The sequence below is a fragment of the Hyperoodon ampullatus genome (genome assembly GCF_949752795.1).
Source record: "Hyperoodon ampullatus genome assembly, chromosome: 11".
Lineage (NCBI taxonomy): Eukaryota > Metazoa > Chordata > Mammalia > Artiodactyla > Ziphiidae > Hyperoodon > Hyperoodon ampullatus.
The window spans coordinates 27,198,999-27,220,841 of NC_136924.1; the positions used below are offsets into that span (position 1 = coordinate 27,198,999).

The 21,843-nt window shown below is 40.5% G+C and overlaps 1 protein-coding gene across 3 annotated transcripts; it reads left to right on the forward strand.

The window, feature by feature from the left end:
- Window positions 1-209: 209 nt before the first annotated feature.
- HSP90B1 (heat shock protein 90 beta family member 1) lies at window positions 210-18,040 on the forward strand. Of its 3 annotated transcripts, XM_079714146.1 has the most exons (18): window positions 210-273; window positions 1,282-1,384; window positions 2,088-2,229; window positions 2,795-2,911; window positions 4,280-4,611; window positions 8,520-8,631; window positions 8,858-8,980; window positions 10,289-10,405; window positions 11,922-12,059; window positions 12,144-12,221; window positions 12,357-12,422; window positions 12,893-13,162; window positions 13,434-13,679; window positions 14,196-14,332; window positions 15,859-15,937; window positions 16,029-16,184; window positions 16,445-16,567; window positions 17,742-18,040. In XM_079714146.1, exons 1-18 carry the CDS (start codon window positions 225-227, stop codon window positions 17,769-17,771), a joined length of 2,418 nt encoding a protein of 805 aa, XP_079570272.1. In that variant the 5' UTR covers window positions 210-224; the 3' UTR covers window positions 17,772-18,040. The 3 variants fall into 3 exon arrangements, with proteins under 3 accessions (XP_079570272.1, XP_079570273.1, XP_079570274.1); XM_079714147.1 differs by lacking the exon at window positions 2,795-2,911; XM_079714148.1 differs by lacking the exons at window positions 210-273; window positions 2,088-2,229; window positions 2,795-2,911 and having other exon boundaries at window positions 1,321-1,384.
- The last annotated feature ends 3,803 nt before the right edge of the window (window positions 18,041-21,843 follow it).

The window sequence follows — 21,843 nt, forward strand, 5'->3', positions numbered from 1 at the left end:
GAGTCCCCATTGGGTACAGGTGGTGCGTGGTACGGCACGATTGGTGGATTCGTGTTTCCCGTCCCCCGCCCGCGAGAAGTGGGGGTGAAAAGCGGCCCGACCTGCTTGGGGGTAGTGGGCGGATCGCAAGGCTTGAGGTGTAAGGATCCGAGCCCGGCGTGGGTGGGGGGGGCGGAGGCGGCTCCTGCGATCAAAGGGGACTTGAGACTCACCGGCCGTGCGCCATGAAGGCCCTGTGGGTGCTGGGCCTCTGCTGCGTCCTGCTGACCTTCGGTGAGTGATCCTGGAGGAGCGGGCCCCCCTGGACGCCCCCCCTCCTCAAGCGCGGCCTCTTCTGGAAGGTTCTGGGGGCGCTGAGCCCGGGAGGGGGATTACAGGGCCTGTGCTTGGTCTGTGGGGTGTCCATTGCTTTTCCTCGAAAGAGGCTCGGGGTTTCGTTTACTCTCTCCTTCCTCTGGAAAGACAAAAGGAGAACGGAGTCGTTTTAATCCCTTACACATCTCCTAGTATCCGCTCCTAGAGGGCTCAGCCTCCTCGCGGTGGGGCCTCCCTCGGGCTCGTGCCCCCCTCCCTGCCCTCCCCCGGGAGCATTGTGTGTGCCCTTTCCGGAGGACTTTTGTCAGCTGCCGCAACCTTTGGCCATCAGAGTTTGAGGACCCCCCGCCCCCCCAGGCTTCCACGCCTCGCCAACGCGAGTTTCCTTTCTTAGCCGCTGGGCTGTGGAGCGTGAGGCCCGGGGGCAGCGAACCGGCAGTGTCAGCGTGTTTGACTCACTTTTGCTCGAGCTCCTTAACATCTTAAAATCTCTAAACGTCTCTTCGCTTTCTCAGGCCCCTGGGCCCTTCAGTTCCCCTCGCTAGAGGTTGCACGAATCCTTTTCGTGTTCTGACTTGTGATATTGAAGGCCTAAGTTTTGGCATGGTCAGTTTGGAGGCCTTGTCTCGGCCTGCGGGCAACACGTGTGAATGTAGAAGGGGCCTGGAATCGAATCTGCTCAACAGTATATATAAAGGATCCCAGGGCCACCCTTTAGAAGTGATGGCTGCCTCCGTATTTCAGAATCTCCTGGGAGACCTCAGTATCTGAACTTACATAAGAAATACGCTTACGTGGGTTTACATTGGATATTTAAACCTGTGGATCCATTCTTACATCGCCCCCTCCCGTATTTGCCAAGTGAATTTTGCAACCACTACGCTGGCCCTGTTTGATCTTGTTTCTTCTGAGAAGTACCTGAAGCAACGATGCTGAAGAGTTTTCTGGTGTTAAATCTGCCTTCAGGGTCTGTCCACGCTGACGATGAAGTGGATGTGGATGGGACAGTGGAAGAAGATCTGGGTAAAAGTAGAGAAGGCTCAAGGACAGATGATGAAGTAATACAGAGGTTTGTGTTCTTCTGAAACTATACAGATAACCCGTTGGGAACTTGGAATACAGTAGCTTTTTTGTATCTCTTCTCGAAAGATCCAGATGCAGTTTAATACTCTGAATTTAAATAGAGAAAATGTTAGGGGTGGCAAGTGTGTGCATACATAGTATCTCCTAACTTTGCCACTAAGAATGACTGGTCAAAATGAGATGAATTCCCTTGAAGACTATTTTGATAACTCTGTTTCAGAATGCTAGCACTATAGCCTTCCTAAGACCTTAGGAAAGGCTTTTCCTTTGGTTTTATGGTCAGTGTGTATACTTAGTAATTTTAAAAAGGAATTCTGTCAGTTGAGCAATGTTTTGATTCGGCTTCTTAGGACTTAAACTTTTGTAGACCCTTAGAAGCCAAAGTTTCCCAGAAAGAGGGTTCCCTGTGAGGAAACATAAATGAGTGTAACTTTGCTTTTTAGGCGAGGGAAGTTGGGTTTATTTTTCTGACAATGTTAAACACAGAGTATTTCCAACTTGCTGTTAAAGGTAACGTACTACTGTGATAAAATAATAATGAGATGGTAGACTAGTAATATAAAGGTTTGCATTTTAGCCTTTTAACCGTTAAGACAACCTTAAGAGATCACTGTGCTCTCATCACAGATCCTATATTTTTGGAGGGAATTAAGTAATGCAGTATTAGTTGATCAAATTTATTTCCTTAGAGAGGAAGAAGCTATTCAGTTGGATGGATTAAATGCATCCCAAATAAGAGAACTTAGAGAGAAATCAGAAAAGTTTGCCTTCCAAGCCGAAGTTAACAGAATGATGAAACTTATCATCAATTCATTGTATAAAAATAAAGAGGTAAGCAACATGTGGTTATGATAATGTTGTTTTGTTTCCGTATGGTAGCTAACTTGTTAACTTTCATAGTGAATGTGCTGACATAGCAATTCCAAGCAAGTAGTTGGCAAAATTAAAAACACCAGTATGTACAAGACTCACTACTAGATACCTATTTGTGTGTGTTTGAAGGGAGGGGGAGGGTTGCTAAACATTTTCCTTCTTTTTCTTTCCCCTTTCCCCTCCAGCTGTTTTCATGGCCTGCTAAATAGTTGTGAGTCTTAAGTTCAGTCATAACAAACTAAGCCTTGAGTATTGCATACAGAAAGGTCATTAGGAAGGAAAATAGAGTATCAGCTACGCTCAGCAGTTCAGGTGTTCCTTGTAGTCGCTACAGCCCTTTGTGTAGAGAGCTGTGCCTCCTTTTACCAGGAGAGTAATGCCACCTCTGTACCACAGAAGTCTAGTCCTTGAAGAGTGCTTTTTCAGAGTACAGCGTAGAAATAAAATGAGTTTGACATTAAATTTCATGTCTCGTGTATCTTGAGGCTAATCTAAGTGTGTATTAAATCTGGCTTCCATTTAGATTTTCCTGAGAGAACTGATTTCGAATGCTTCTGATGCTTTAGATAAGATAAGGCTAATATCACTGACTGATGAAAATGCTCTTGCTGGAAATGAGGAATTAACGGTTAAAATTAAGGTAAGCTTAGAACAATTTTCTTTTTAACTACAAAGAATTCTTAGAGATAGAGAATGCATATCAGTCAAGATAGGCTAGGTTAGGAGCAATAACAATTAATTCCCAAGTGTCAGGGACTTAAATCAGGGGTCAGCCAAATATGGCCTGTGGGTCAAATCTGACCTGCTGCCTGTTTTTATTTATTTTTAACATTATATTTTATTTTTTTCTTTGGCTGCGTCGGGTCTTTGTTGCTGCGTGAGGGCTTTCTCTAGTTGCAGTGAGCGGGGGGCTACTCTTCATTGCGGTGCGCGGGCTTCTCCTTGCAGTGGCTTCTCTTGTTGCGGAGCATGGGCTGTAGGTGTGTGGGCTTCAGTGGTTGTGGAGCGAGGGCTCAGTAGTTGTGGCTCACGGCTCTAGAGCGCAGACTCAGTAGTTGTGGCGCATGGGCTTAGTTGCTCCATGGCATGTGGGATCTTCCCGGACCAGGGCTCAAACCCGTGTCCCCTGCATTGACAGGCGGATTCTTAACCACTGCGCCACCAGGAAAGTCCTGTTTTTATAAATAATGTTTTTGGAACACAGCCATGCCCGTTTGTGTGTTATCTGTGACTGCTTTTAACAGAGACCGTATGGTCCACAAAGCCTAAAATACTCTCTGGCCCTTTTCCAGAAAAAGTTTGCCAACCCCTGGCTTAAATCATCAATCATGGCTGCCTGTGGCCTTTGCTTTGCATCATCTCTATGACACAGGCTGATTGAGCAGCCGCCATCTGAAGTGTAGCTGGTTGCCACGGTGCAGAGAAAGCTTGGAGGGTCTCGCATCAATTAAAGGCTCCAGCCTGAAAGCCACACTCCTGACTCCCACTTGCAACTCGTTGGCCAGAGCTAGTCACATGGCCTTATCCAACCATAAGTGGAGGAAGTATAATCCTACTGTATTTCTGGAAGGCAGAGAGCTGGGAATGTTTAGTGAAGAACATTGGTCACCACAGATTCCAAAGACAGAAGTCATTCAAGTTTTGAATCCTTTTAATTTCTATCAAAGAAATAGGTGAAACATAAAATTTTATTGAATTTTTTTTTTCATAAATAGCTTGCTTCATTTAGGTCTATCTATGCCCTTTGACATTTAGACCAGTCCTTGCCCTCTTTATATGGATACTTTATCAAACTGAACTTACTCTCTATAAAGATGCTTGTGCTTAAGATGTACGCTTTTTGAAAAGACCATAAAATACTATATGAGGAAAATATCTCAGTTTTGTTTTCTGTATTGGAATTGATGCGGTCCAAAGCTGGTAGTTTCTCAATATATAGCTCAGTATTTCCTTTTTATATCATGAGTATTGAGCAAGTATAACTGTTTTGTTCTTGTCTTGGTTTTAGTGTGACAAGGAGAAGAACCTGCTCCATGTCACAGACACTGGTGTAGGAATGACCCGGGAAGAGTTGGTTAAAAACCTTGGTACCATAGCCAAATCTGGGACGAGCGAGTTTTTAAACAAAATGACTGAGGCACAAGAAGATGGCCAGTCAACTTCAGAACTGATTGGCCAGTTTGGTGTTGGTTTCTATTCTGCCTTCCTTGTAGCAGATAAAGTTATTGTCACGTCGAAACACAACAACGACACCCAGCACATCTGGGAGTCGGACTCCAATGAATTTTCTGTAATTGCTGACCCCAGAGGAAACACTCTAGGACGGGGAACGACAATTACGTGAGTATTACTAATTCCTAATGAGAATTAATAGTCGTAACAAGGATCTTGATTCTCCAGTTCTGGCTCTGAGCAAACGGCTTATTCTGGGCCTTAATTTCTTTGCCTATAAAAATGAGGAACTTGAACAGTTTTCACCACTTGAAGTATTTTGAGGCCTTGCTAAGGGCCGGACCCAGAGTTATGGTGGCTGCTGTCTATGGGGGGCTTGAAAGAGGAAGGGTTAGCTCTTCAGGGAGAAGGCAGATCGGAGGCCTCACAGACAAGTGGCTTGTCCAGGTTTTCCAGGTAAGCAGGACTTAGAAAAGTGGTGTCAGTCTGTGGAGCATCATGGATAACGGCGGTGGCACAGCGTGTTTACAAGATTCAAGGTATTCCTTGCAGGTGGTGGCAGTTACTGATGGAATTTCTGATGAACTTTGTTAAAGTTTTCTGAAGGTGGTGTGGAGGATGGCAGGACTGGATGAGAAGAGACTCTTGGGGTAACCTGGGTAACGGTTGAAAACATTCCAAGACAGTAGCCAGGGTTGGGGGCGGGTTGGAGAGCACAGGAACAGATAAAGGACTTGAAGAGAGTTAAGAAAGTTCTTTGGAAGAAAACATCTCATTCAAGGATAGTTACCAGTTATCGAATTTGATACGGAATTCATTTTAAGCCAGTACCTATTGTTGGTGTCGATGAGGCATATCTTATGCCCAGTATCTCCTGGTGCTTGCAGCTCTGTGAAGTGTGAAGCAGACAGGCGACAGGGCAGCTTTCTGCCTTTTGTTTTTTTCTCCACCTTAGAGATAAAGAAATTCCAATTTAGAGGTCAATTGACTTGCCCAGTTCTGCCAAGTGAAAATGTGCCTACAGTCTTGATTTTTTTCTTAATTCAGCTTAAAATTTTCTCAACATTAAGGATTTTTAAATATTCAGGTAGGAAACAAGCATACATCTATCATTTCGACCAATTTTCTTCATCCCAGAAGACATTTCCTATCTTCATTGTCAGAGATTTTCCTTTCATGAAACTAGACAACTGCACTTTAGTATTTTTACTAATTTACTGTTCTAAATTTACCTTCTCCTGCCTTTCACATCTCCTGATCTCTTTAGGAGGCATCCCTAATAGTTAAACCCCAGGGCCCTCTCTGTTAGGTGGTAGGAGAATACAGGTAAAACACATCTTTTAACTAGAAAGAGACAGAAAATGATGTCCCAAGAGGTGCTAATGTCTTAGGTTGCTAAGAGACAGGTGAGACATCTAGATGGAAGCTCCATGTGAGCAAACATTTTGTTGATACTCCATTCCCAGAGCCTAACGCATGACTGGCAGGTATTGGTATGAATGAATAAGGGTCATCAGGATGGTTTCACACGGTAGCATGGATGGTTGATCAGTAAATGAAATCTTACAACAGGTTCTCCTTTCCTTGGCAAAATTACCTTTTTTCTTTAAGCCCTCCTTCCCGACCGTTCACTTAACAGATACTCATTTGAGTGCCTGTTACCTGCTAGGGTTTAGGGCTACAGTGGAGAATAAGACAGTTGCTGTCCCTGCTTTCACATGGCTCATTCGACTAAGGAAGAAAAAACATGAGATAATTTCAGAGTGGCAAATGCCAGAAAGGAAGTTAAGGGATACCTCCCTCATCAGAAGGTCTTTCTGAAATGGTAATAAATTAAGTTCAGATATTCTAGGCAGCAAGCACAGCACGTTGGAGGTTCCAGAGGCAAGAGGCCCGTTTGAGGAACTGAAAGTCTAGAAGTGACAAGGTTAGGATCTTGCCCTGCATACATATGACTTCATCTTGTATTTGACTAATAAAGTAGAAACCATCAGACAATTCAATTTCCTCCCTACTCCTGTCTGTACCCCTAAATTAGCCACCACTGTACCCTTATGAGAGATTCAGTGAGGATTAAATGAGATCATGAAATTAGCATCCTGTAAGTGCTCCCTCCTACTACCATGAGGGAGTATTCCACATTTCTCCCCAAAGCTAGTCTCTGCTTCTCATCTGTTGTCTCTCACGCCACCTCCTCAGAGACTAAGCATAAATTGATGCCTACCATGTCTTGTAAAGCCTTTCCTGAGCACCTTCCTCTTTCCCATCCAAGTGTAAACGCATTGAAGTCTCTGGTAGGAGGAACGAAGGCAGGTGGTGCCGTGGCCCGTGCTGCTGCCGGGCGTGCGCTCTCTTCTTCCCCCCCATCTACTGTTGAGCTTCTCAAAAAAGCAAACTTGCCTTTGTGGCTACTTCACCTTCTGTTCACAGCTCAGCCCACTGTGTTTTGACTTTATCCACCATCTTTCCATTGAAATAAGTCACCAGTAATCCTTGTTGCTAAATCCAGTGGATTCAGGGTTATTTTAGTTGGTATGGCTCTCAGCAATAGGTTCTTTTTTTTTTTTTTGTAGTTTTTCTCTTGTGTTTTCTACCGAATTTGCATTCTACTGCTCATACCTTAAAACAATCCATTCAGTACCTAGCTTCATCTCTTTAAACTTCCCATTGCCTACATGTTGATACTCTCTTTCTTCAGAAGTTCAGTTTCAGCCCTTTCACGTTATCCCGTGTCCCTCATGCAGTCTGAACCACTGTCTTGGATCCAGGTTCCAGCTCCTCCTCAGGGTTCTCTAATCTATATTCTTAGTCCAGATCAGGAGTCAGCAAACTTTTTCTTAAAAGATCAGCTAGTAAATATTTTAAGCTCGTGGACTACAGGATCTGTCACATGTCACAACTCTCCTATTCTAGTTTGAAAGCAGCCATAGACAATATAGGATGAGGTTGTATCCTGATAAAATTTCTTATGGGTGCCAGCCAGGGTTTGCCAACCCCTGGTCTAGATCTCTCTACGGGGCCCTGGGCTCATATGTCTAATTGCCTCTTAAATACTTCTAACTAAGATGTCTAACCATGAGCTTCAATTTGCATCCAAAAGTGATGCAACTCTGCACTAACCCTGGATCACTAATGTGTATGCTCCAAGACCAGAGATTTAGTCCCCTCACTAGGCTGTGTCATCATGTGCTGTCTACGTGTTGGCAGGTGCTACGAAACTATAAGCTTTTTGAGGCAGGGAGAGAACCATGGATACAACATTGCCCATATTTACTGGGAGCATAAACATCACGACTACCTGCTGTGTTTGAGAGTACGCTGTGATGATTATTTTTGGTGGATGGAGGTGGTGTTTGCAGAAGGGGTGTGAGGAGGAAGAGGAAGCAGTGCTACAATTTTTGCTATTGTAATTATCTAAGCGAGTGCTGTCCAGTAGAGCTTTCTGTGGTAGAAATGTTCTATCACTGCTCTGTCCAATATGGTAGCCACTAGCTACATGTGACTATTGGAATGTGGCAATATAACTAAAGAACTGATTTTAACTTTTATGTAAATAGTCACATGTGACGGGTGATTACTGTTTTCTCGTCTAGTGCAAATGTAAACAATAGTTCAGATTAATTTTCTAGCTTTTTTTAAGGAACATGTTTTTATTAGGGGTTAACTACAATAATCCCTTGATTTCTAGAGTAGCTATCAGAGTGCATATGATTCTACTTTTCTCCAGAATATTGCAGTGATTTCCCACCTTCAGCTAACTTGAGATTTCTGTTCTCCAAATGAAAAACATCCAGCACATTGAGAAGGTTGAGAACATTTTCATTTTTTTACTTGGAACTAAGAATATTTTCCACCCGAGGGAGTGCAAGAAAGTTCTTCCTTTACCATACCCATATTTGGTATATTTAGCTCACAAACCTTTATCGGTGATGAGAGTTCTTAACACGGATAACGGGGGCATTGTTGGTTATACACAGAATTGCTGGCTATTATAGTCATATGAGTATTTAGACAAATTTATAATCAGATCCTTTAAACCATCATGTCTCTCTCTAAACGTCTTACTTTCTTTGCAGCCTTGTTTTAAAAGAAGAAGCATCTGATTACCTTGAACTGGATACAATTAAAAGTCTCGTGAAAAAATATTCACAGTTCATAAACTTTCCTATTTATGTATGGAGCAGCAAGGTAAATTTGTAGGAATACAATTTATGTGTATTACCTTGGCACATATTCGAATATTTAACACTGAAAGAATGAACGTTAAATATGGTTCTTTCAATACAGGATACTCTCAGTGTTTTCTTACTGAAGATCGATTTTTTCAGCTGTAATTTTGTTTCATATCCTATAGCTGAAATCAGAATTATTAAACAAATGAGTTCAACCGTAATTCTACTTTCTACTTCAACAGACTGAAACTGTTGAGGAACCCATGGAAGAAGAAGAAGCAGCAAAAGAAGAAAAAGAAGAATCTGATGACGAAGCTGCAGTAGAAGAAGAAGAAGAAGAAGAAAAGAAACCAAAAACTAAAAAAGTAAGTCTGGTTCATCTTCCTACTTAAAATATTGTTTAGGTTATAAAGTACCAAACTCATAGAAAAAGAGATCAGATTTTGTTGTTGCCAGGGGTCGGGGGGTGTTGGAAGAAGGTGCAAAAGGTACAAACTTCCAGTTATAAGGTAAATAAGTACTAGGGATGTCATGTACAGCATGACAAGTAGAGCTAACGCTGCTCTGTGGTGTCTAGGAAAGGTAAGAGAGTAAATCCTGAGAGTTCTCATTATAAGGAGAAACTTCTTTCTTTGGTCCATTTTTTTAAATTGTTGTTTATTCTTTTATTCTCATCTATATGAGATGATGGATGTTAACTTATTGTGGTGATCATTTCACAATATGTGTAATTCAGCCTTTATGCTGTATGCCTAAAACTCATGCAGTGATGTGTATCAATTATATCTTGATAAAACCAGGGAGGGGGAGAACTAAGGTAAAAAATATTGTTTAGCTTATGTTAGAAAAAACACAGATGTGGGAAAAAAAAAAAGAAAAAACACAGAAACCCAGATATGCACAGACCGATTTGAGGTAAGCTTCAGTTCTTAATGGTCTTCTTTTTTTCAAGGAGTGAGTCCGTAGGCCCGGCTTTTAAAACCAAACTGTGTGTGTGTGTGTGTGTGTGCGTGTGTGCGCGCTCGCGCGCTCGCTCGCTCTCTCTCTCTCTCTCTCTCTCTCTCTCTCAAGTTTTAAGTAGCAAATGCAGGTCATTTTTATGAAGAGTTCTCTGACTTCCATATATTGCCCAGGACTGATGGCTTACGATATGTTTTGAATTTTAAAAGCTTAAAAAGCTTTTTTGCATCTTCTTTTGTCATGTAGATATCACCTATAAAATTAGTTCTCTGGTCTGCTTAGGTAGTCGAGTAGGTAGAAGTAATGGTGGTGGATTTTGAGAAATATTTATTGTAAGATGTTGGGTTTCGATAAGTCATGAAATAGAAATACATAAGATGTATATCCTTCTAAACTCGAAACAAGTATTTTTAAGAAATAACATTTTAGCTAGTTAAAAATAACTGAAAAAACCTTAATTGGATTGTTATCAATGATAATGAATAACCATTTGTCTTTGTTGTATTAAATAACAGTCTTAAGTGTTGACAGAAGTACTTAAAAAAATTTTTTTTGATCCAGTTGGCAAGAACCATACTACAGTATAGGTACCCTTTGGTGCTTCCTATATTAATACTTTTTTGAAATGTTCTAAAGCTGTGGTTACTATAGTATAACTATTGATACCACTGGTATATCTGCTAGGAGAGACTAATCAAATACTGTAACTTCAGGTTGAAAAAACTGTCTGGGATTGGGAACTTATGAATGATATCAAACCGATATGGCAGAGACCATCGAAAGAAGTGGAGGAGGATGAATACAAAGCTTTCTACAAATCATTTTCAAAGGTAAATGTTATTTTAGAATAATGTGATAATGAAACATTACTAAATCAAAAATGTTTAAAAATAGTTTTATAACTATTTCAACACAACTGGTTTCCTTTTTAATCCTGTGTATTTTATATTATGCATTAAAAAAATTTTACTCTGAGAAGGAATCTGTAGGCTTCACCAAATTGCCAAGTGGTCTGTGCTACAAAAAAGATTTAGAACTGCCTACTAGGTACATGCTTGATTTCTACTACAGAACCTGTAAGACCTAAAACCATGTTATTGAATGACTTTTAACATAATATTGAAGAGCATGTTTACAACATCAAACATTTCTTTTGAGGTCATATGCCTAGGAATAATTACTAAATCTATTTCCTTGCCAACATTTTGTTTTCTTTTACTGATCATTTCTTGTAACTCTTAGAATCCAAAACTAGCATTGACTAAAATTGTTTCAAGTTAATGTTTCCTGAAACATCTTGCACAAAAGAGAACAGTTTAATGGACTTAGCATGGCTAGAGAAAACTTAATGTTCTGTGATTGTATTTGTTCTTTGCTCTATTCCATCTGCTGACTTGTTACGTAACCTTTGTTTTCCTTACCTTAACATCCAACCATCCTTTCAGCTTTACTTCCAAAAACTTTCCCTTGGTTCTGCCTCTACTTTCATTCCCGTGAACTCGAAAGTCCTAGTGCATATGTAAAGGTACTTGCGTCTCGAGCAGCTATATTAAAAATACGTGAGCAGTGTGTGATTTTAAGTCTTTTAGAGGCTACATTTTTTTAAAAAGTTGAAACAGGTGAAGTTAACTTTTAATAACATATTTTATTTAACCCAACGTACCCAACAGTGTTATTTCAACAGGTGATCAGTATAAAAAATTGAGTTGTTTCCTTTTTGGTTTTTTTTGTTTGGTTGGTATTTTTGTGAGGTGTGTGTTTGTACCATGTTGTCAAAGTCTAGTGTGTGTTTTACACTAACCAGCACATCTCAGTGTGGACTAGCTACATTTCAAGTGCTCAGTAGCCATATGTGGGTACGGTAATGTATAATGCAGGAAATTTCTATCCTTATGCTTTATAGCTATTTACATACCTCTTTTTATCCACTGCTGTTCCAAATTTCATGGAAGAATCCTGTTCCTGAGTACTTTTTTGGTTGAACAGCACACTCATGAAATGTTGTATATTATTTTGTCATTTAGGCAGGGCGGTGGTTTTCCTGTCCTGTTCTCTTACATGTGTGGAACCTAGACTCATCCATCCTTCCCCAGGTTTAGGCGATAGAGTATTATTGACAGTCATCATCAGAACAACCATGTACAGCCAGCTAGAAGTGCAATCTTAATTGTTTCTTCTTCCCTCCTTGCCCCCCACCTCCACGTTTTTGGTAAGGGTACTTTTTTGTTAGTTAAATGTTAAACTGTTAAACTGTGTTAGTTAAATGTGTACGACATAATAAATTGCTTAGCGTTTGCGCTGCCTTTTTCCTGTGCCTTTTGAATGACTAAGATACCAACTTTCTAGGAAAGCGATGACCCCATGGCATATATCCACTTTACTGCTGAAGGGGAAGTTACCTTCAAGTCAATTTTATTTGTACCCACATCTGCGCCACGTGGTCTGTTTGATGAATATGGATCTAAGAAGAGCGATTACATTAAGGTGGGTTTTTAAATGGTAAAAACTGAGTTTAAAATTTGAAAGTATGATTTCCAGAAAGTCACCTTTTTTTTGGTTTCTGCTTAGCTGTATGTGCGCCGAGTATTCATCACAGACGACTTCCATGATATGATGCCCAAATACCTGAATTTTGTCAAGGGTGTTGTAAGTATCTGGAGATGAATGGGGGAAGAGGGGATTAGAGTGGGGGTCTGGAAGTGGCGTTTTCTTTGGGTTGGTTGGTTTTATTTTTTTTCCAGTGTTTTTATTGCTAACTGAACTTTCTTTTGCCACCTGAAGGTGGACTCAGATGATCTCCCCTTGAATGTTTCCCGTGAGACTCTGCAGCAACATAAACTGCTTAAGGTGAGTGTCTCTGGGAAGAGACCGGCCACCTTGCTCTTTGGTTGGGCTTCAGAGAACAAGACTCCATTAGTGGAGTTCCCAGGTTTTGCAACTAATCCTTGGCTCTTCAGATAAAGAACTTAATTTTACTCTGGAATGATCAAATCCTGAGAATCTGATTGTTTTCCCCCCCCAACATTTTATAATAAAAAATTTTCAAACTTACAGAAAAGTTGAAAGAGCAGTGAATACCCATATATGCCCACTACCTGGTCTTAAAGTTAGAATATAAACATTAAAACAATCTTGTGACGGTTTCCAGTGACAACTTAGTTTCTGCTCCACCTGACATGGAGTACTCACCATTCCCCGCCCCTTGATAAATACCAGCGTCTGTATCTTTCACCACTACTCCCCCGCTACCTTGCGTATTGTATGTTCTCAAAAGTTTGCAATGAGCTTCTGTAAAGTTACTCTTTAATTCTGTTTAGGTGATTAGAAAGAAACTTGTCCGTAAAACCCTGGACATGATCAAGAAGATTGCTGATGAGAAATACAATGATACTTTTTGGAAAGAATTTGGTACCAACATCAAGCTTGGTGTGATAGAAGACCACTCAAATCGAACACGTCTTGCTAAACTGCTTAGATTCCAGTCTTCGCATCATCCAAGTGACATTACTAGTCTAGACCAGTATGTGGAAAGAATGAAGGAGAAGCAAGACAAAATCTACTTCATGGCTGGGTCCAGCAGAAAAGAGGTGAGGTGAACTTGAACTGGTCCTGGTGTGTAGCTGGGGATTTATAGCCAACTCTTGAGGGAAGAAAAGGAAAACTTACTTATAATTATAAACTGAAGTAGTTATGAGGCCTGTCAGTCACTGGTAGGAAGAAAGTCATTTATATTCTCTGCACCTCTTAATTCTCCACCTGTAAAATGGGGTTGCTGGTACTACATAAATGTAGCTACGAGGATGAACAAATATACCAAGGCCAGACTTGGAAATTTTTGTTACTTTCTTAATTTTGTAGGCTGAATCTTCTCCATTTGTTGAGCGACTTCTGAAAAAGGGATATGAAGTGATTTACCTCACAGAACCTGTGGACGAATACTGCATTCAGGCTCTTCCTGAGTTCGATGGGAAGAGGTTCCAGAATGTTGCCAAGGAAGGAGTGAAGTTTGATGAAAGTGAGAAAAGTAAGGAGAGTCGTGAAGCAATTGAGAAAGAATTTGAGCCTCTGCTCAATTGGATGAAAGATAAAGCCCTCAAGGACAAGGTATTCTAGAAATTAGAAATTGTGAAAATTCTAGCATCTTCATTTTAAAAAATGTGTTGTGTCAGCAAATTAAACTGTGCAGCTGGTACTTTTGTAACCATTAAAAGTTGTACAGAACAACATTTAATATTGTAGTTAAATTATTGGGAGGTTGAGCTTAAAATTTATGAACTACAAAGAATTGATAAGTGTTATCCTGTGGGTGCATATTTTTCTTCCCTTTGTAATTTAAAGTTTTCCATAATTTAATACTGTTTTTGTAATAGCTTAAATTTTTACCAGTTAAACTTAAGTTTTAAATGTTTTTAAAAGTTGATGTTTAAGTATTTATTTATGACTGAAAAATTCAGATTATTAAATGACAGTTTCCTAAAAATCTGAATGAGAGGTAGTTTTCTGATCTGCCTCCGTTTATGATGTTAAGCGATGAGCCCTTAAGGAGTTGACATGCAATTACTTCACGACCTTAACTGTTGATATTTATATATCTCTAACTTTTGGTTTCCTTATCCTAAGATTGAAAAGGCTGTGGTCTCTCAGCGCCTGACCGAGTCCCCATGTGCTCTTGTGGCCAGCCAGTACGGATGGTCTGGCAACATGGAGAGAATCATGAAAGCCCAAGCATACCAGACCGGCAAGGACATCTCTACAAAGTAAGCATCCTCAGGGAAGTCCTGCCGAGGTGTTAGCTCTTGTACAGCCGTCCTTTAGAAGATAATGGCAGCTTCTATACAAAGAACTGAGGTGTTTTAAGTGTCCACCACTGTCTGTTGTATATTAGATAAGTTTACAAAGGGATTAGATTGCTACATTAGATTGCTAAAGAAAAGGTCTTGAAGTTGTGATTTATAGTATTTAATCTACAGATGGAAATTTTCTTAATCTGTTACACATAATGTCTTTTGGCATTAGATTATATGCTTGGCCTGGTATCTGGACTTCTTTTACATTTTTAGATAATAGTTACAGATGAAGTTAATGACACATTTCTTAAAGGAGTTAAATCCTTTTTTTCACCCCCAACAAGTATGCTCCACAAAATAAAGGGTAGAGGGTGCACAAGTTAACGAGTATTTGAACTCAAGGGCCAAGTACTGGAGGTACACTGGGTCTTTGGTACCCTTTATTTTCAAGAAATATGTATTTCAAGTTTTTATTTTAATGTCACAACAATAGCTTAGAAAATGACTTCTTCCTTGCTCTTATTCTTTTCTACCTGGAATATCTTCTTATTAGCTACCTAATCATCATACTTTTTCCCCCCAGGCCTAGCTTAAGGATTCTTTTCCTAAGTGTAGTATCCATTGTCACAATCCCCAAACTCCATTTAAAAATATATCTATAATTCATAATTAGCTTGACTCACCAGTGTGTAATATTTATAAAATAAATTGTGACATTCAGACTAGTCAGGATGACAAATCATAATCCTCTAAGTCCTGCGTGTATGATAGGTTATACCAGGATGTAGGGAGACGGGCTTCTCCCTGTCCTCGGCATGCAGCTATAGGAGGGAGAACAGTCACAGGGGATGGTAGGATGCTAACGACGATGAAGGTATACTCAGAACGCATTGCAGCTGACTTCAGAGAAAAGAAGCAGTTTTTCTTAGAACCATATAGGTTGAGGCATTGTGGAGAAGGTCTTACTTGAGCAGCACCCAGACCTCTGGGGAGACACAGATGCAATTAAGATAGTGAATACATTAAGAGGGGATGAACAAGACATTAAATCAGTTCATCCACTCAACAAAGGCACTTGGGATTCATTAGTAAATAAGAGTTCAGGGCTTCCCTGGTGGCGCAGTGGTTGGGAGTCCACCTGCCGATGCAGGGGACACGGGTTCGTGCCCTGGTCTGGGAAGATCCCACATGCCGCGGAGCGGCTGGGCCCGTGAGCCATGGCTGCTGAGCCTGCGCGTCCGGAGCCTGTGCTCCGCAACGGGAGAGGCCACAGCAGTGAGAAGCCCGTGTACCGCAAAAAAAAAAAAAAAGAAAAAAAAAAAGTTCATTATTGTACTCTTTCATCTAACCACACACATATAAAGCATGATGTAACAATATATAAACATGTCAATTTTTCAAAAAGTTGTTCTCTGTAATTATGTGAGTTAGTAATAGAGTATGGGAAATGCATGGACCCTAAAATTTGATATGTTTGTTTTTGTACTCTGTAACAGTTATTATGCCAGCCAGAAGAAAACATTTGAAATTAACCCCAGACACCCACTGATCAGAGATATGCTTCGAAGAGTTAAGGTGAGCAATATCATAGCCATACTCCTTTGTCTTTTAATTTGACTACTTTGGACCCTTTAATATTAATCAGGTGTGACTTCTTCCATTTCAGGAAGATGAAGATGACAAAACAGTTTCAGATCTTGCTGTGGTTTTGTTTGAAACAGCAACACTGCGGTCAGGATACCTTTTACCAGACACTAAAGCATATGGAGATAGAATAGAAAGAATGCTTCGCCTCAGCTTAAACATTGACCCTGATGCAAAGGTTTGAAGTAATTTATTGAATGTTTGAATCCCCAGTGTCACGCACATTGCTAGAAATTAATGAGAAACTCCCCCTGTTACATCCTTTTTTTGTCTGTCTCCCTTTGTTAGCTTGACTGTTAACTCTAATTAGAGGATTGACTCTATAGTTCTGGATAAACCGGAGTGAGGTTAATTATGATCTTATACATTTAAATGAGCAAAGTGAAAATAGATCCAAGGTGTTCAATGCATTAATGGGCTCATAAATGTTCCCCTTAGGTGGAAGAAGAACCAGAAGAAGAACCTGAAGAAACAACAGAGGATACCGCAGAAGACACAGAGCAAGACGACGACGAAGAAATGGATGCAGGAACGGATGAGGAAGAACAAGAAACAGCAAAGGTAGAACAAACCAAGAGTGGGACTTGCATTTTTAGTTCTTGCAAAGTTAAGACTGTTACAGAAGTCAAGAAATAAGTAGTCATCTAATTATCAAATTCAAAAGCTGGAGCAAATCCCTTTTTTCTTTAAAGTGTGTACTTTGATCTTCCCACTTCCTTTATTCCCTTAGGTTAGCCATCCATTCTTTTTTTTTTTTTATTTTTTATTTTTTATTAGTTTCTGCTTTATAACAAAGTGAATCAGTCATACATATACATCTGTTCCCACATCCCCTCCCTCATGCATCTCCCTCCCTCCCACCCTCCCCATCCCACCCCTCCAGGCGGTCACAAAGCACCGAGCTGATCTCCCTGTGCTCTGCGGCTGCTTCCCACTATCTATCTACCTTACGTTTGGTAGTGTATATATGTCCATGCCTCTCTTTCCCTTTGTCACAGCTTCCCCTTCCCCTTCCCCATATCCTCAAGTCCATTCTCAAGTAGGTCTGTGTCTTTATTCCCGTTTTACCCCTAGGTTCTTCATGACATTTTTTTTTTTTTTTAAATTCCATATATATGTGTTAGCATACGGTATTTTTCTTTCTCTTTCTGACTTACTTCACTCTGTATGACAGACTCTAGGTCTATCCACCTCACTACAAATAGCTCAGTTTCGTTTCTTTTTATGGCTGAGTAATATTCCATTGTATATATGTGCCACATCTTCTTTATCCATTCATCCGATGATGGACACTTAGGTTGTTTCCAGCTCCGGGCTATTGTGAATAGAGCTGCAATGAACATTTTGGTACATGTCTCTTTTTGAATTATGGTTTTCTCAGGGTATATGCCTAGTAGTGGGATTGCTGGGTCATATAGCCATCCATTCTTGAGATGTTACTAAGCAGATTGTTCCTTAGCCCACGGTGCTTCTGTGTCCTTTGCCACTTGCTTCTGCCTTAACTGTAGTAACATTAGGCTATTTTAAATTTTTGATTGTTTGTGTTCAGGGACTGTTGATCTTGTTGTTGGGTTCTAAGTTGTTTTGCAGATTAGCAAGGTGAGGTGCTAGCCTACAGCTCAAGTTAATGGATAGGCTGGGTCCATTTCAATTGTTTTTTCCATGCATGAACCTTCTGTGAGCTAAGGTTTGTTGTGCTGGTTTTTAATGTCTTCTGATTTTTCTGTTTTCACAGAAATCTACAGCTGAAAAAGATGAACTGTAAATTACACTGTCACCATTTGGATCCTGTGTGGAGAGGGAATGTGAAATTTAACTCATTTGTTTTGGGAGAGACTTGTTTTGGATGCTCCCCCCCAGACCCCTTCTCCCCTGCACTGTAAAATGTTGGGATTTTGGGTCACAGGAAGAAGTGGGTTTTTTAGTTGAATTTTTTTTTTAACATTCCTCATGAATGTAAATTTGTACTATTTAACTGACTATCGGTGTAAAATCTTGTCATGTGTATAAAAATAAAAAAATCCCAAACATTCAGTGTCTTGCCTGTCTTTTCATAATTCATTGATTTTTTTCCTTTCCAGTTTTTATTGTGATGTAATTGACGTACAGCACTGTATGAGTTGAAGGTGTACAGCACAATGACTTACGTACATCAGGAAGTGATCACCCCAATAAGTAGTGAACATCCATCATCTCATATAGATACAAAATAAAAGAAAAATATTTTTTAGATCATGTGTCTTGGGTTTTCTTCCTTTCAAAAATAATTCATATTTACTAAAGTGTTTTTTTTTAATTATCTTTAAAAATCACCCATAGAAAGAAGACATACTCTTCCTTACAGAAGAATTCCAAATAATACATGTAGAAGCTCCCCTTTCTAGGAAGTGGAGCTTAATCCTCCTTTTTCAATGTGGGCTGGATTTAATGACTGTCTTCTGGAGTATGGAAAGGAGAAAACAGTAACTTTCTATAGAGAAACTTGGCAAGTGCTACCTTAATAACCAAGTGATCAAGGTTCATATCACCAGGGATGTCATGTACCCCCTGATGTGATGAGGAGGGTACCTCACCTCTGGTATTCTTTCCAAAACTTCCTAACCTTAACCTAACCTAGAATATGTGAACAGTACTCTTCAAAATTTGTTAAGGTCAAAACCAAAGAAAGGGAGGGTGGGAGGAAGACACAAGAGGGAGGAGATATGGGGATATATGTATATGTATAGCAGATTCACTGTTATAAAGCAGAAACTAACACACCATTGTAAAGCAATTATACTCCAATAAAGATGTTAAAAAAAAAACCCAAAAAATAAATAGTCACAGACTGGAGGAAACTAAGGAGACATGGCAACTAAATGCAATGTAGTAACCTGGGTGAAACCTGGTGAAATCCAGAGTCTGGGACATAGTTCATTTGTGCCTTAGCTCTGGCATGTGTGATGTGTAGCATGGTCATGTAACATGAGGGCATTCATGGAAACAGGCAGTGGGATACAGGAACTGTGCTATCTTGGCAGTTTTCCTGTAAATCTAAATTTATTCCAAAATAAAAAGGCTATCTTTTTAAAATCATCTATAATCCTACCACAAGTATAACTACAGATACTGAGTGAGGGTCCTCATCGAGCTGTTTAATTTGTTTTAAAATGTGTTATGGGAGAAACGGTTTCTCTAAATATAGCCATCTGAAATAGTTGTTTTTTTGGGGGGTTTTTTTTGCGGTACGCGGGCCTCTCACTGTTGTGGTCTCTCCCCTTGCGGAGCAACAGGCTCCGGACGCACAGGCTCAGCGGCCATGGCTCACGGGCCCACCCGCTCCGCGGCATGTGGGACCCTCCTGGACCGAGGCACGAACCCGTGTCCCCGGCATTGGCAGGCGGACTCTCAACCACTGCGCCACCAGGGAAGCCCCTCTAGTTCTACTTTTAATACTTGGTTTTTGTCACAGATTTGGTTCTCCAGGAAGCGCTGAGATGGAGTTTAGTGTGCAGAATATTTATGAAGGAGCGCCCTTGGATGAGCACCTGTGGAAGGAAAGCAAAGGAGACTGCGCAGAAGGCGAAGTTGAGCAGCGACGCAAGTCCAAACCCAGGCTCAGCCAACCGTGTGGGGAAGTGAGCTGAACCGGGGTCCCTCACAGCTGCCGGCCCCTCTGTGCTGTGCAGCTTTGAGCCGGGTGGTGCTAGCTGAGGCCGTCCCCGCAGGAGCTGGCAGCTGAAGGGAGCTCGCTGACGAGCATTCAGCGCTGGGGTGACAAGCCTTTTCCTGGGAATCCAGAGGCCACATTTCTACACCCACCATAATGTCCATTTTTCACAATGGGGTCAGCTTAAAAAAGGAAAAAATATATATAATATATACCTTGGTTAAAGTTACTTAGAATCAGCACTAACTGAAATGGCATTTTTACTTTTGGTACATTTGAATTTTAATAGCTATAAAATTAATTTTTCACCTTCATGAAGCCATTGTCTTGTAGGAGATTTGGGTTCAAATCATGACTCTTGTTGATTTATACTAAATCAAGTAACCTTCCCTAAAGCCTTTGGGAATTCCAACTACTTGCGGAAGTTAGGCACCTCGACTAGAATTACCGAATAAATATTTAGGAAAACATTTTTAAATGTTTAACTAAAAAAAAAAAATAGACTTCTTTCAGTTTTATATAAAGCCCTTGCAATGGCAGCTGTGGCAAGCTTCAACATTTGTAAAGTATACAATTTTTTTTCAAGAAAAAATGTATTCAGTTAATGATGCTATGAAATTTGATACAGAGAAGGGAAGTTTCGTGCACAAGGGCACAGTAAATAATGTATCAGCAAACAGCAATCAGTTTCAACTAAAAAGTCCATCTTCTGGGGACTTCCCTGGTGGCACAGCGGTTGGGAGTCCACCTGCCAATGCCGGGGACATGGGTTCAATCCCTGGTACAGGAAGATCCCACATGCCGCGGAGCAACTAAGCCCGTGCACCACAACTACTGAGCCTGTGCTCTGGAGCCCGTGACCCACAACTACTGAAGCCCGCGTGCCTAGAGCCCATGCTCCGCAACAAGAGAAGCCACTACAATGAGAAGCCCGTGCACTGCAACAAAGAGTAGCCCCCGCTCACCGCAACTAGAGAAAGCCCACGCGCAGCAACGAAGACCCAACACAGCCATAAATGAATAAATAAATGAATGAATGAATAAATAAATTTATAAAAAAAGCCCATCTTCTACCTCAGAATCCCGGCCCTTGTTTTCCTAGGGTAGGGTACTGCTCATCTGTCACTGACAGAATTGAAGATTCTCTTTGTGCTGGGAACATATGATAAAGTACCAAATGACAGAGAGCGGAAAAGAAAAATCTGGTATATAAGTCTGGAAATACACCGTTTCATTTAGTTGCTTTATACTGTTAAACTAAAAGGGCATTGACTATGGAGAGAAACAAAAGCATTTTGTTTGCACTTAGGAATTTAAGATTTCAGCATTGACCCCAAAGATCTCTATCATGTAGCAATCTGGTAACTGGCTAAGAAGTAATAAACTTAGACATTATCATTAGAAATTCAGAATTTTTAAAAACTTCTTTTGGAAAAACAGCCCTGAACACAGAGCTGACTGCTCTATAAATTACTTTCGACCTGCTTTCAGACTCAGAAAAGGGCTAACACGTTGCTATTAGTTTCCCAGGGCTGCCATAACAAAGAAATACTAAGTGGATGGCTTAAAACAACAGAAATTTATTCTCTCACAGTTCTAGGGGCCAAAAGTCTGAAATCCAGGTGTCAGCAGAGCCATGTTCACAGACTCTGGGTAGAATCCTGCCCTGTCTCTTCCTAGCTTCTGGTGGTGTCCCCTGGCTTGTGGCTGCATCACTCCAATCTTTGCCTCTGTTATCACCTGGCATTCTCCCTGTGTGTCTGTCTTTACATGGCGTTTTCCTCTTCTTATAAAAAGACACCATTCACGTTGGATTAGGGCCCACCCTAATGACCTCATCTTTACTTCATTACAATTGCAAAGACCCTATTTCCAAATACACACTCACAGGTACTGGGAGTTAGGACTTCAACATCTTTTGGGGGGATACAATTCAACCCATAACAATACTCATTTATGTTTATCAGTTATTTTAGAATATATTTTATAAGAGAATTAAATGCCAAGTGGTGTCTCAAATTTGGGGGTAGAGAACTTGTGACCGTCCAAGTCACAATTGTTTATAATTTTGTTATGTATACAACATTAAAAGAATTTCAAACTTTAAATATTTCAACTGAATTCAGTTTAGTACAAATAGTACTTTCCAATATTTAGAGAAATATTAACTTCTCACCCTAAGCATTCA

Coding starts and splice junctions, on each gene's coding strand:
- HSP90B1 (XM_079714146.1), top strand. CDS start 225: ATGAAGGCCCTGTGGGTGCTGGGCCTCTGCTGCGTCCTGCTGACCTTC. Junction 2,230..2,794: donor CATTGTATAAAAATAAAGAG/GTAAGCAACATG, acceptor GCTTCCATTTAG/ATTTTCCTGAGAGAACTGAT. Junction 12,423..12,892: donor AGCAACATAAACTGCTTAAG/GTGAGTGTCTCT, acceptor AATTCTGTTTAG/GTGATTAGAAAGAAACTTGT.